Source organism: Argopecten irradians, chromosome 9, assembly GCF_041381155.1.
Source record: "Argopecten irradians isolate NY chromosome 9, Ai_NY, whole genome shotgun sequence".
Classification (NCBI taxonomy): Eukaryota; Metazoa; Mollusca; class Bivalvia; order Pectinida; family Pectinidae; genus Argopecten; species Argopecten irradians.
The window spans coordinates 14,889,219-14,902,548 of record NC_091142.1 but is presented as its reverse complement, the minus strand read 5'-3'; the positions used below and the strand labels follow the sequence as shown (position 1 = coordinate 14,902,548).

At 36.7% G+C, this 13,330-nt stretch overlaps 1 protein-coding gene across 1 annotated transcript in view; it reads left to right on the top strand.

The window, feature by feature from the left end:
- The first annotated feature begins 1,533 nt into the window (after positions 1–1,533).
- Positions 1,534–13,330, top strand: part of LOC138330553 (zinc finger protein 91-like) — a 42,565-nt gene continuing 30,768 nt past the window's right edge. Inside the window, exons 1-3 of the mRNA XM_069278116.1 lie at positions 1,534–1,580; positions 2,926–3,028; positions 11,470–12,659. Of these exons, the coding sequence (XP_069134217.1) occupies positions 11,711–12,659 (949 nt within the window). The 5' untranslated portion in view covers positions 1,534–1,580; positions 2,926–3,028; positions 11,470–11,710. The remainder of the gene's footprint in view (positions 1,581–2,925; positions 3,029–11,469; positions 12,660–13,330) is intronic.

The following is a 13,330-nucleotide window of genomic DNA, read 5'->3' as shown; positions in this document are numbered from 1 at the left end:
TGGGACCGATCAGTGAAGCCGCCATCTTGGATTTTGATAGTTGAAGCTTGTTACCACTATGTTTTTGTTTGTTTGTTTGTTTGATTTATTAACGTCCTATTAACAGCTATGGTCATGTAAGGACGGCCTCCCATGTATGCGGTGTGTTGCTTGTATGTTGTGCGAGGTGAGTGTACTGGGAGACTGCGGTATGTTCGTGTTGTGTCTTCTTGTATAGTGGAACTGTTGCCCTTTTTATAGTGCTATATCACTGAAGCATGCTGCCGAAGACACCAAGCAACACACCCCACCCGGTCACATTATACTGACAACGGGCGAACCAGTCGTCCCACTCCCCGTTTGCTGAGCGCTAAGCAGGAGCAGAAACTACCACTTTTATAGACTTTGGTGTGTCTCGGCCAGGGGACAGAACCCAGAGCCTTCCTCACAGGGGCGAACGCTCAACGCAAGGCCAAAAGTGAGGCGGTGCCAAGGGAGGCATTAGGAAAGATAAAGTCAGTTAGGAAGAAAAGAAAAGATAAGATCCTAAATTTAGTCGCCTTTTACGATCATGCAATAGGGGCAGCAGGTACAATTCTAACGCCCTACCTGCAGGGCCAGTTGAAGCTTGTTACCACTATTTCTCAGAAAGCACTGAAGGGATCTGTCTCAAATTCATGTACAGGTTACCTTATGTCCCTGGTTAAGCAAATTGCATTTTGGTACTGATCAGTGAACAAGATGGTTGACAGGCCACCATCTTGGAATTCGATAATTAATATTGGTTACCACTATTTCTCAGAAAGCACTGAAGTGATCTGTCTCAAATTTTATATGTAAGAAAAGTTGGCCGACAGGTAGCCATCATGGAATTTTATTATTGAAGTTTGTTACTGTTATATATCTCAGAAAGTACTCAAAGGATCTTTCTCAAATTTCATATGTAGTAATATGTAGTAAAAGTTTGAAAAGCAGAGAAAAGATCCCTCTTTCGTTTGTCAGACATTGATTATTCTTTGGTGGGCGCCAGGATCCCTCTGGGATCTCTTGTTAAATATGTGTTGACCAGTTCATTGTCAAAATGTTAGTACATGTACATGAATAAATAACAGTGTGTTTTCAATAAGTAGTAGTCAGTTTTAACGTTTGAACAATTACTCAGTAGTTTAAAACACTAACCAAAAACCAGCAAAATAAACTCTATGTAGTTAAATACACATTTGCCTTTATTATATCTTATGCGAAACAGCATACCGATCCGCAATCATATTTGAGAAGTAAAACTTATGTTACACGTAATCACGATTCAGAATGGAGAGTTACAATGTGTAGTCTGACAGGATTTATGAAATAGTTTGGGTCCAAGAAATATTTTAGCTATATACATATAATTATATCACGGGCTTGCTGTGTGTTGACATGCAGGCTTAATTTTTTTATATGAAGGAGAGCTATCGTATATACATGTACATGAACATGTGTGTGTGAATTTCGTAAATTATCTTGTTTTCCGGAATCAATAGGCCTGTATTGTTTCCGCCTTCGATTCCGTAAATTAGTGCATCCTTTGGACTTCCGGTTTTTCATTGAGACATTTAAAGGTAGGTTCAAAATTTCTTATATCTTTTTTGGAGTGGATTTTCTGCCTACGAATTCATTATCCCAGGCTTATAGTATCATACTGATTTCGTTCATATATCAGTGCTTGAAATTGACAGCCTAAGCACGTACAGTTGTACTTAACTGTTAAGCTGTACTTTTAGTTCCAAGACCACTGTCAAAATACGGCACAAATCACACAAGTTATTTGGTTATGCTTTTATTTCTTGTGTTTCCACCCAACGTTATTCGCCTCTTCATATTTTAATAATAATCTTTCATTTTTTTTTCTTGTATATGAACTTTAAATTGCATTAGTCCAGGTCTATTACTTGGCTAGATATTTTTTTTCAGTGCGGACTACGGATTGACAAATTATCATTCATTCAGAAACTTAGCAGTTATTGATAAGATATTCTCAGCAATAATATGATACTAGATTATGTCCCCATAGTTTGAGACTTAGAGAATCGGAGCCACAGATACAAAAATCATCAAGCCAAATTTTAATATTAATGTTTTAATATTCTAGAGACTGAGCTGGTGGCCAGTCTAACAAACTACATTTATCCTTGTTACTTCAGGGGTTACTTTCACTAACACATCCACCCCCTAGACTATCTCATAGTAAAACTGATGAGAAAGAAAACTGACGAATCATGAAAATTACAGTGATCAGATCTAGAGTGACACTCCTCTTCAAAGCAACACTGTCAACCACAGTGTACAATTATTCAATTTCTCTCTATATGTACATCAAAGGATCAACTTACATTGAACCTGTGTTTTCTGCTGCCATGAGTTTCACTATGAGATAGTCCCGGGATCGATATGAAGTCAGTGATAACACCTGGAGTATCGAGGATGAATTAACACAGGTTTGGCGAAAACAAAGTACACTCTGTACATTTACATGTACATTGTAAAATTTACATCAAAGGACCAAACAACTTGCTCATTCTTGTTGCACATAGAACCTTCAGTTTCCCTATATGGGATATATAGTATGGGACAGGGTGGATATAATGACAGTGATAGAAGTTTTAGCCCCTGGAATATTAATGATGACAAAAGAAATAACATACATATGTATAGATTAATAATGCTATATATGCCATTCTGGAAATAGGAATATGCTATTTGAATACAGAAAAAACATCTTATTATTTATTTTCATCTGTAGTTAAAGGCTTATGACTGTGTGAAAACCTGTACATATATATATATATACATATATGCACATGAATATATATTCACAAAAATTTAATGCTAGCGAAAAAAGGGGAACATGCATGTACAATTGTATATGCCACACAACAATTATTAATCTACAATTCAATTTTACAGTTGCAGGGATGGGTGATTGGAGGAACATGTCAACAAATTTCAACTGAATTGAGGGACTTTTATTAAGTCGAAGAAATTATTTGATTGGACAGAACAGTCAATGGTAATTATATTCATTAATTGGTATTTATTTTTGCTTGAACAAATTAAATTAAAACTATTTTTATATTACCTGGTCCGAAGGACCAAGGTGAGCTTATGCCATACCGTGGCGTCCGGCGTCCGTCCGTCCGTCGTCCGTCCGTCCGTCCGTCCGTCAACAATCGACTTCTTCTCCATAACCGCTGGTCGGATTTCAACAAAATTTGACTGGTAGCATCCTTATGGGCTACTAACTGAAAATTGTACAAATGATGGGGCTGACCCCCCAGGGGCCTGAGGGGCGGGGCCAAAAGGGGTCAATTTGGCTATTTCCATATAAACGACTTCTTCTCTGAAACCAAGCATGGGATAGCAACCATAATGCAATGGTAGCATCCTTATAGGGTGGGGATTCAAAATTGTACAAATGATGGGGCTGACCCCCCGGGGGCCTGAGGGGCGGGGTCAAAAGGGGTCAATTTGGCTATTTCCATATAAACGACTTCTTCTCTGAAACCAAGCATGGGATAGCACCCATAATGCAATGGTAGCATCCTTATAGGGTGGGGATTCAAAATTGTACAAATGATGGGGCTGACCCCCCGGGGGCCTGAGGGGCGGGGTCAAATGGGGTCAATTTGGCTATTTCCATATAAACGACTTCTTCTCTGAAACTAAGCATGAGATAGCACTCATAATGCAATGGTAGTATCGTTATAGGGTGGGGATTAAAAATTGTACAAATGATGTGGCTGACCCCCCGGGGGCCTGAGGGGCGGGGTCAAAAGGGGTCAATTTGGCTATTTCCATATAAACGACTTCTTCTCTGAAACCAAGCATGGGATAGCACCCATAATGCAATTGTAGCATCCTTATAGGGTGGGGATTCAAAATTGTACAAATGATGGGGCTGACCCCCCGGGGGCCTGAGGGGCGGTGTCAAATGGGGTCAATTTGGCTATTTCCATATAAACGACTTCTTCTCTGAAACTAAGCATGAGATAGCACTCATAATGCAATGGTAGTATCTTTATAGGTTGGGGATTCAAAATTGTACAAATGATGTGGCTGACCCCCCGGGGGGCCTGAGGGGCGGGGTCAAAAGGGTTCAATTTGGCTATTTCCATATAAACGACTTCTTCTCTGAAACCAAGCATGGGATAGCACCCATAATGCAATGATAGCATCCTTATAGGATGGGGATTCAAAATTGTACAAATGATGGGGCTGACCCCCAGGGGGCCTTAGGGGCGGGGTCAAAAGGGGCCAATTTGGCTATTTCCATATAAACGACTTCTTCTCTGAAACTAAGCATGGTATAGCACCCATAATGCAATGGTAGCATCTTTATAGGGTGGGGATTCAAAATTGTGCAAATGATGGGGCTGACCCCCAGGGGGCCTGAGGGGCGGGGTCGAAAGTGGCCAATTTGGCTCTTTCCATATAAACGACTTCTTCTCTGAAACTAAGCACGGTATAGCACCCATAATACAATGGTAGTATCCTTATAGTGTGGGGATTCAAAATTGTGCAAATGATAGGGCTAACCCCCCGGGGGCCTGAGGGGCGGGGTCAAAAGTGGTCAATTTCCATATAAATGACTTTTTCTCTGCAACTTAACATGGGATTACGCTCATAATGCAATGGTTACATCCTTATAGGGTTTGGATTCAAAATTTTGCAAATGATGGGGCTGACCCCCCGGGGGCCTGAAGGGTGGGGTCAAAAGGGGTCAATTTAGCTATTTCCATATAAACGACTTCTTCTCTGCAACTAAGAATGGAAGAGCACTTATAATGCAATGGTAGCATCCTTATAGGGCTGGGATTTGAAATTGTACAAATGATAGGGCTGACCCCCGGGGCCTTAGACGGCAATAGATGCGAGGTCAAAAAGGTCAATTAGGCTACTATTTTCATATAAATTACTTTATCTCTGAACCTATGTATTGGATAGCATATTTGTATGGTATCAATAGCATCATTGTATGGTTGTGATTCAAAATTAAACTTTGGGAGTCAATTTGCTTATTTTTCTAATTGTCAGAGTCTTGTGATAATTACTAACAAAAAACCAGGTGAGCGATACAGGCCCTCTGGGCCTCTTGTTTTATGTTTGTAAGTATAGGTTAGGTGTAATTTTAAGGGCCCTTATCCCAGAAGTCTGAATACATGAAGTGATTTAATATATCTGTCTGTGTATGTTTTATCTCCTGTCTGTTCAATGATTATATATAATTAGTGACAATTTATATAATATATGTTACATACATTTGTACAAGAAAAATATGACATGGAAGTATTATTCATCAATCCATATGTGAAGTAAAAACAAGAAAAAAAGAATGTTGATGTACATGTACATTAGAACTGCAATAATATTAAAGATGCTCCACTGCCAACAGAGCATAAACAATAATGATCATTTCAAGCCTAGCTAATCATCATTATTTTTTCATAAAAATTCATCATTTAAAAAAAATGCCATTAATTTAATAATATACCCGGTACATATGATCTGCAGATCAAAAAAGTCCTTTAATTTTTCAAGAATTAAAATAATTAAATATAATAAATTAGTATGAAATTTGATTTATATTTTTAGATAATTAATTTATTTTTCTTCATTTTCTTTACTAATCTTTAGAAACACAATAGTAATATTTACTATTTTAAAACATAATCAATATTATTGGTAATAAAATTTGGCTTGTAGAAATATCTAAATAACTGAATTTTAACGCAATTAATTATTGACCCTCAAGTTTAATATTTTGACTCTCAGGATTTTGATTTGACCCTCAGAATGTTAGAGCCAAGGGTCACTGACCTTTTAGATTTTGATCCTACTGGTTGCCCTGATTTGAACAATAATTGGTGTTTAATTGTGTATGTATTTGTCTAATAAGCACAAAAAATGATATGAAATAATTTAGTTGGTTTTGGATTATGCGCAATCAGTACTTCATTTCATATTGAACATAGTACCACAGAATTTTTTCAGGATGCAATTTATTATTTTTCGATATTTTCATCTTGAAGTAAAATTAGAAGCTGAAACTTTTCAATGGTGGTTCAGATGTAATGGTGTAAAGTAAGTAACTTTTGCAACTGAAGAAAAATACTAATTCGTTGGGTCCTGTTTTTGATAGAGATAAATATATATATACCATTTGTCAGTGGTGGAGCATCTTTAACTATTTCAGTTGATATTAATGAAATCTCAATTCATATATGTATTAATCTGGAGCTTTATGATGAAAAAAGTTTAAAGGGACATACACCTAAATAAACCATGTAAATTTGAGTAAAATACATATTTAAGACGTGTCAGATACCTTACTGAGTAATATATATCAATTATTGTGCAAATGTGTCAAATAAAATAATTATAATGGAAATTCCATCTTTCTGTATTTTGAACTGGCCTGGTCGAATTTTGTAACGATAGTATAGTAGTTTTGAACTTTAGAATTAGTGACCTCCCACAATGCACTGCATATGTAAACAAAATGGTGGGTCAAAAACGTGGGTGAAGCGAACACAAACGAATTCCGATGGAAAACAGTGTATGTCAAGAGTCAGTAACGTGCGGGATTGGGAAAGTAGGTAAATATAAATGGATCACTGAAATGCATGAGACAGGAGCAGCTCCCCACTTTATACTTGCATGATGTACATATGTGCAATAAGTCAGGAACCTCCCTTCGCGGTGCCCTGTCTTTTTTTTGAAAAGTCTTGTTTGACTTTTGACTTATCATCATTACACTAAATACAAATTGTTTTATAACAAATATGGCTTAAACTTCATTTGTCAACCATCGTAAATTAGAAAATAATCTTAACATGTGAAAAACTAATATTTCTTGTCATGTCAGTTTGTTGTTCATGATCATTATAACCTCGCTTTCAGCCAGCTTTCGTTTTGTGTTCCAAAAATAGAATATGACAGTCTATTTTTATTAGCCCACCATCATCAGATGGTGGGCTATTCAAATCGCCTTTCGTCCGTGGTCCGTCCTTCCGTCCATCCTTCCGTCCGTCCGTTAACAATTCTTGTTACTGCTATTTCTCTAAAATTACTGAAGGGATCTTTCTCAAATTTCATATGTAGGTTCCCCTAGGACCCTAGTTGTGCATATTGTATTTTGGGACTGATCGGTCAACAAGATGGCCGCCAGGCAGCCATCTTGGATTTTGATAGTTTAAGTTTGTTACCGCTATTTCTCAGAAAGTACTGAAGGGATCTTTCTCAAATTTCATATGTAGGTTCCCCTAGGACCCTAGTTGTGCATATTGCATTTTGGGACTGATCGGTCAACAAGATGGCTGACCAGCCGCCATCTTGGATTTTGATAGTTAAAGTTTGTTACCGCTAATTCTCAGAAAGTACTGAAGGGATTGTTCTCAAATTTCATATGTAGGTTCCCCTAGGACCCTAGTAGTGCATATTGCATTTTGGGACTGATCGGTCAACAAGATGGCCGCCAGGTAGCCATCTTGGATTTTGATAGTTAAAGTTTGTTACGGCTATTTCTCAGAAAGCACTGAAGGGATCTTTCTCAAATTTCATATGTAGGTTCCCCTAGGACCCCAGTTGTGCATATTGCATTTTGGGACTGATCGGTCAACAAGATGGCCGCCAGGTAGCCATCTTGGATTTTGATAGTTAAAGTTTGTTACCGCTATTTCTCAGAAAGCACTGAAGGGATCTTTCTCAAATTTCATATGTAGGTTCCCCTAGGACCCCAGTTGTGCATATTGCATTTTGGGACTGATCGGTCAACAAGATGGCCGACCGGTGGCCATCTTGGATTTTGATAGATTAAAGTTTGTTACCACTATTTCTCAGAAAGTATTGAAGGGATTGTTCTCAAATTTCATATGTAGGTTCCCCTAGGACCCTAGTTCTGCCTATTGCATTTTGTGACCACCATCTTGGATTTTGATAGTTTAAAGTTTGAAAAGCAGAAAAAAGAAGTGTAAGTTTGAAAAGCAGAGAAAAGATCCCTCTTTCATTTGTCAGACATAGATCAATCTTTGGTGGGCGCCAAGATCCCTCTGGGATCTCTTGTCATTTTTGAAGTAGGTATTCCCCACGTTTTCCTGTCGTTTTAGATAACCCATCATTGTAATAAAATATTCAATAAACATCTGAAACCATATCTAAGTATACAGAACAAATTATTTGAGGTTCATATCCCTTTAATATGTATCCTACATGTATATCAATACCCTAGCTAGCTGGTGTCATATAAGTTAAACAAATGCAATAAATAATCAAAAACTGTTTCGCTGGTAAAATCACATACAGCTACTGTAAAATTGATTTGTGTAGTTCTAGACAAAACTTGTGTTACTCTATATATAGCTACTGGCCAGTGGCCATGGTACCCAAAACTGGACTCAGGTCAGCTATATATATAGCGTTCAAATTAAAGATGCCAGATCACAATGTGTAATGGGGGCAGCCAGTGCAGGGCTCTCACTCGGCTGTTTTTGGGACCAATTTTTGGCCCCATCCCAATCTCAAATGCCCATGTTTTTTTCACAATACCTCAATGCAAGCTGATTTTCACAATCACCTTTGTGTCGAAAAAATCAAAAGAAAAATGCCAATAAAAAGAAAACTGAAATGTTTTACTTGAAATAAATGAAGCTTTCAGTTGTTTTTGTTTTATTTGACAAATTCTAATTTTCGTAATTTCGGTTAATACCACGATGTTTTTCACAATTCTGAAGGCACCGAGAGAGAGCCCTGTAGCGAGTTGAACATTTCATACATTGTAACGGTGAATCAAAGTAGATCTTTCGGTAAACATTCATCGATACATTGATGCATCGTGTGCAATTTATCAGCATCGCAATATAGTACTTTGAAATGAAAATAAACATTGGATTATCTCCCTTTGTCAAAGCCAGTTGAACATTTGGGCAAAATCTCACGAGGAGCAAAACACTAAACTGAAAAATAACTTGTGTCAGCACATGTGGCCTATAACTTAAAGCTGACAATGCAAGTTAAAAAATATACATCTGAGATTAAAAAAAAATAATGAAGTTGTTTTTTTTTCAAAATTTGTTTCTGAGACAGCCCATTGCATTTCTAAGGACGGGCGTAAATTATAGAACATCCATAACAGTTGAATCATAACTTATGTAACATTCTTAAAAAAAACTAAAGTCACGCTCCCAGCGAATCACTACTATCACAAAGTACTCAATTAGTCCCAATCCCAGGGTAAGCACTCTTGTAAAACCCTGTCGAAAAGCCCAGGTCCCCGGGCCGCAGCCCTTTTTATACCCCTTCATTAATAAGCTCATGCACAAAATATAAATATAGAATCTACCAGCATCTAAATAAAGAAATCTAAGTGAAGATTTAAGGAAATATCCTTAGACTAAATATAAGCTCAGCCGAGCATCTAAATTAGGGAATCAAAGTAAAGACTTCAGAAATTTCCCCTATACCAAATATACACTCAAACATCCAAAATGAAGCTAAATATACTTTCCAAGCAAAGCTAAATAAAGACTCCAAGTGACCCCTAAAATAGTTCTGTGAATTCCCCTAAACTAAATATATAAAATGCCATCTCTCTGAGAAGTAGGTCAACTGGACCCATATAAAAATACACACACGTTGCCTAGAGTTCAAGCTCCTGCACACAGCCTCCCTATACACTAGTACTATTCCTAAATAGTTACGGCTACTTCACCAAGTGTGTAGGTTCCCCCCAGACCCAAACTGGACAGAACCGACCAATTTAACACCCTTTAATGAACATTTGACTCTGGTAATAAAATAATAATCTAGACACTATGGAACTAATTTCTTACTCTTACCACCAGATGAATGAACGTAACACTTATTTATATAAACTAATATATTAAATGTTTAAATGTACAATAACCTAAAGATGTTCCGCCACTGACGAGATCATAAACGATGCCCATCATTTGAACAATAATTGATGTTTAATCGTGTATATATGTGTCTAATTAACACAATATACATATAAACTAATTTATTTAGCTTTTGGTGCATGCACAATTATTACTTCATTCCATATAGGACATAGTGCCACAGAATGTTTTCGGGATTTAATTGATTATTTTTAATATTTTTATGTTGAAGTGAAATTAGAAGCTCAAACTTTTCATTGGTGGTAATGGTATGAAATAAGTATTTTATAATTTTTAATTTGTATTTTATTGTATAAATTTTGTATCTGAAGAAAAATACTAATTCGTCTGCTCTTGTTTTTAATAGAGAAAAAAATTACCTTTCAACAGTGGTGGAGCATCTTTTTTTTACACTGAGAAAATGAAGGCAATTTAGATGAGATTAGGGGCCAAAATTTTCAAAACAGATTCAAAAAAGTTGATTTCCATTACTTTCTACATGTTTGTATTGTACTTAAGATGTGAATTTTGAATATAGTTTCGAAAATTGTGATTCACTCTCTACTGATAATTTAAAGCTATTTCAAAAAAATGTGTTAAACACTGTCAAAATGAATATAAACATCATAAATCTAAACAGTGTAAGAACATGTTTACTATTAGTTAACATACATGTACCAATGAAATAAACTTGATGCATATCCTATATTTCCTAAGGGCAGTTTTAAATATTGCATGCTTCAATTTATATATGTCATCCAATTTGATCTTTAAAATAGCCAAGATTAGACCTACAGGTCACATTTAAGTATTCTAAATAATGAAGGTAAACCATAAAATGTGCAATGAAATTTTCATGGCATCGAAAGATATGACATTACCTCAACATCCAGCTGTCTGAGACGGAAAGATAATCGCATATTAAGCATTTTTGAAAACCACATGTGGTTGTCAATTCTTGTCTTGTACATATGTATGGTAGGTTCAGTAGCACTGTTACGTTGCATGCCCAAAACTGTATATACAATGAATGCGCAGTAGTCTCCCCTCTGAGCCCAAGGTAATCGTTGAATTACAGATTTCTTATCTTTTTCTTGATACAATGTAATAAATTACTTATAATGTTCTTGTCTTAAAGCAGATATTATTGAGGGTCAGGTAAAAATCTTTTGTTTCACTGGTACTTCTGAAACTTTGCTAGTCACACCATTGGCTCTTTGATCATGGTCATGATTAGTTCGATTCCTTATGGCATCCGTGCTAGCTCGGATAAAACATTAGAGTGTTTCTAAGTGTAGTGTAGTGGCACATGATACCAAATAAATATACAGCCTTTTAAAAATTCCTAGGCTTCGTCTCATTTCAAATCTGTGAGTTTATTTATAATGCACAGGTGATCTGGTACAACAGAAGTGTAAATGCAGAATAGATTTACTCAAACGCTTCATCAATATGCGAGCAAGTAAAATAGGTTCACCAAACAACAAGTATGTGCACAATAATGCACATTAATAATTCCACGCCTTTTATTTACTAAACCCTCTTTCGTTTGTTTCAGTTCTGGTTCAAGGTCAGGAGTACATACAGGATGCAGTCTAAATCGGTTCCCTTAGACACAAAGAACAGTATCGGGTTTCTCTTGGTCAATGTTGAGTATGATGGTGGACTGGAACAACATTCTATAAATACAGGCTAATGTAATTAAACTTTCTCCTACAATAACTACTAGAATTATAAATTGGGAAAGGATTCCGACTAGAGATAAGTAATATAAAGTTTTACTTCTGTTTTTCTAAATAATGTCAACCATTGGAATTAATACCGTCATAACCCCTAGGATTCTTGATAACAATGTTTTTGGTCAGGAGTTTGTTCCGTATACTCGACTGCCCGAACTGCAAAACGGGGAGAAATCATTTGGATGTGGTATCGGTCTGGATGAGTTTTCTAACGATGTAAGCTTAGGTCTGCCAAGTCATGATGATCACATCAGATCCCGTGGGAAAAAGGCATTCGAGTGCGAATTCTGTGGTAAGGAGTTTTCTAAGAAGAGTAATCTTTCAACACATGTCAGAATACACACAGGAGAAAAACCATTCAAATGTGACATCTGTGAAAAGGAATTTTCACTCAAAAGTAATCTTTCAAAACACGCAATTGTACACACAGGAGAGAAACCATTCGAGTGTGAGATTTGCCACAAGACGTTTTCTCACAATTGTGATCTAACGAGACATGCTCGAGTGCATACGGGTGAGAAACCATTTAAGTGTGACATCTGTGAAAGTAGGTTTTCGTTTCGTCATGGTCTGCTAGATCATGCCAGAATACATTCAGGGGAGAAACCTTTCAAGTGTGACATCTGCTTAAGGGAGTTTTCGAGAAAAAATGTCCTTTTGGACCATGTCAGAATACACGATAAGCCGTTTAAGTGCGATATCTGTGGTAAAGAGTTTTCTAGGAGAATCAGCCTACTTGATCATGTCAGGTTACATTTAGGAGAGAAACCGTTCCAATGCGACATATGTGACAAGGGGTTTACCCGTAAAAGTGATCTGTCGAGACACGTAAAAACTCTCCACACAGGAGAGAAACCATTCCATTGCGACTTCTGTGGTAAAGATTTCTCTCAAAAATATAACCTTTTGGTTCATATACGAATACACACGGGAGAGAAACCTTTTAAATGCGGCACCTGTGGTAAGGAGTTTGTTCAGAAACATAACCTTGCGGAACACGTCAGAACGCATACGGGAGAGAAACGATTCAAGTGTGACGTCTGTGGTAGGGGGTTTTCACGGAGCTTTAACCTTTCAGTCCATACCAGAACACATTTTAAAGAGAGTCACTTGAAGTGTATCATCTGCGGTAAGGATTTTTTATCGGGCAAGGAACCCTCATGTTCATGCATGAATGTATGACGGATGGAAATTATTCAAACGTGATTGTCTGTTGTAAGGTCGACTAAAGCATTTGCAACAATGGGAGACTTGGATGAACAAGAACGATATATACATGGAAAAGACCTCAAAAATTTGCGCATCAATGTAATTTGCGCAGTTCTTCTGAAAAAGCGCACAAATTACACAAATCTTTACGGTAATCATTTTTTGTGACATACAAATTAAATGTAGCTGATAAATAATAAAGTTTAAATATTTTTAGGAGTTGTAGCTTATTGGAGCATTGTCCGAATTCATACAAACAAGAAAGTATTGAACTCCCATTTATAATTATTAAGTACATGATAGTTATATGGGAACGCACATTTGCCGAGGGAAACCATTTAAATATGATGACATTTTCTGTGATTCATTTTATAATACATCAATTATGATATTAAAAAAGACAACAACATTTATATGTGTGGTGTTGTTTTTATGTGTATATGTAGTACATATGTATACTACGTATTGTAT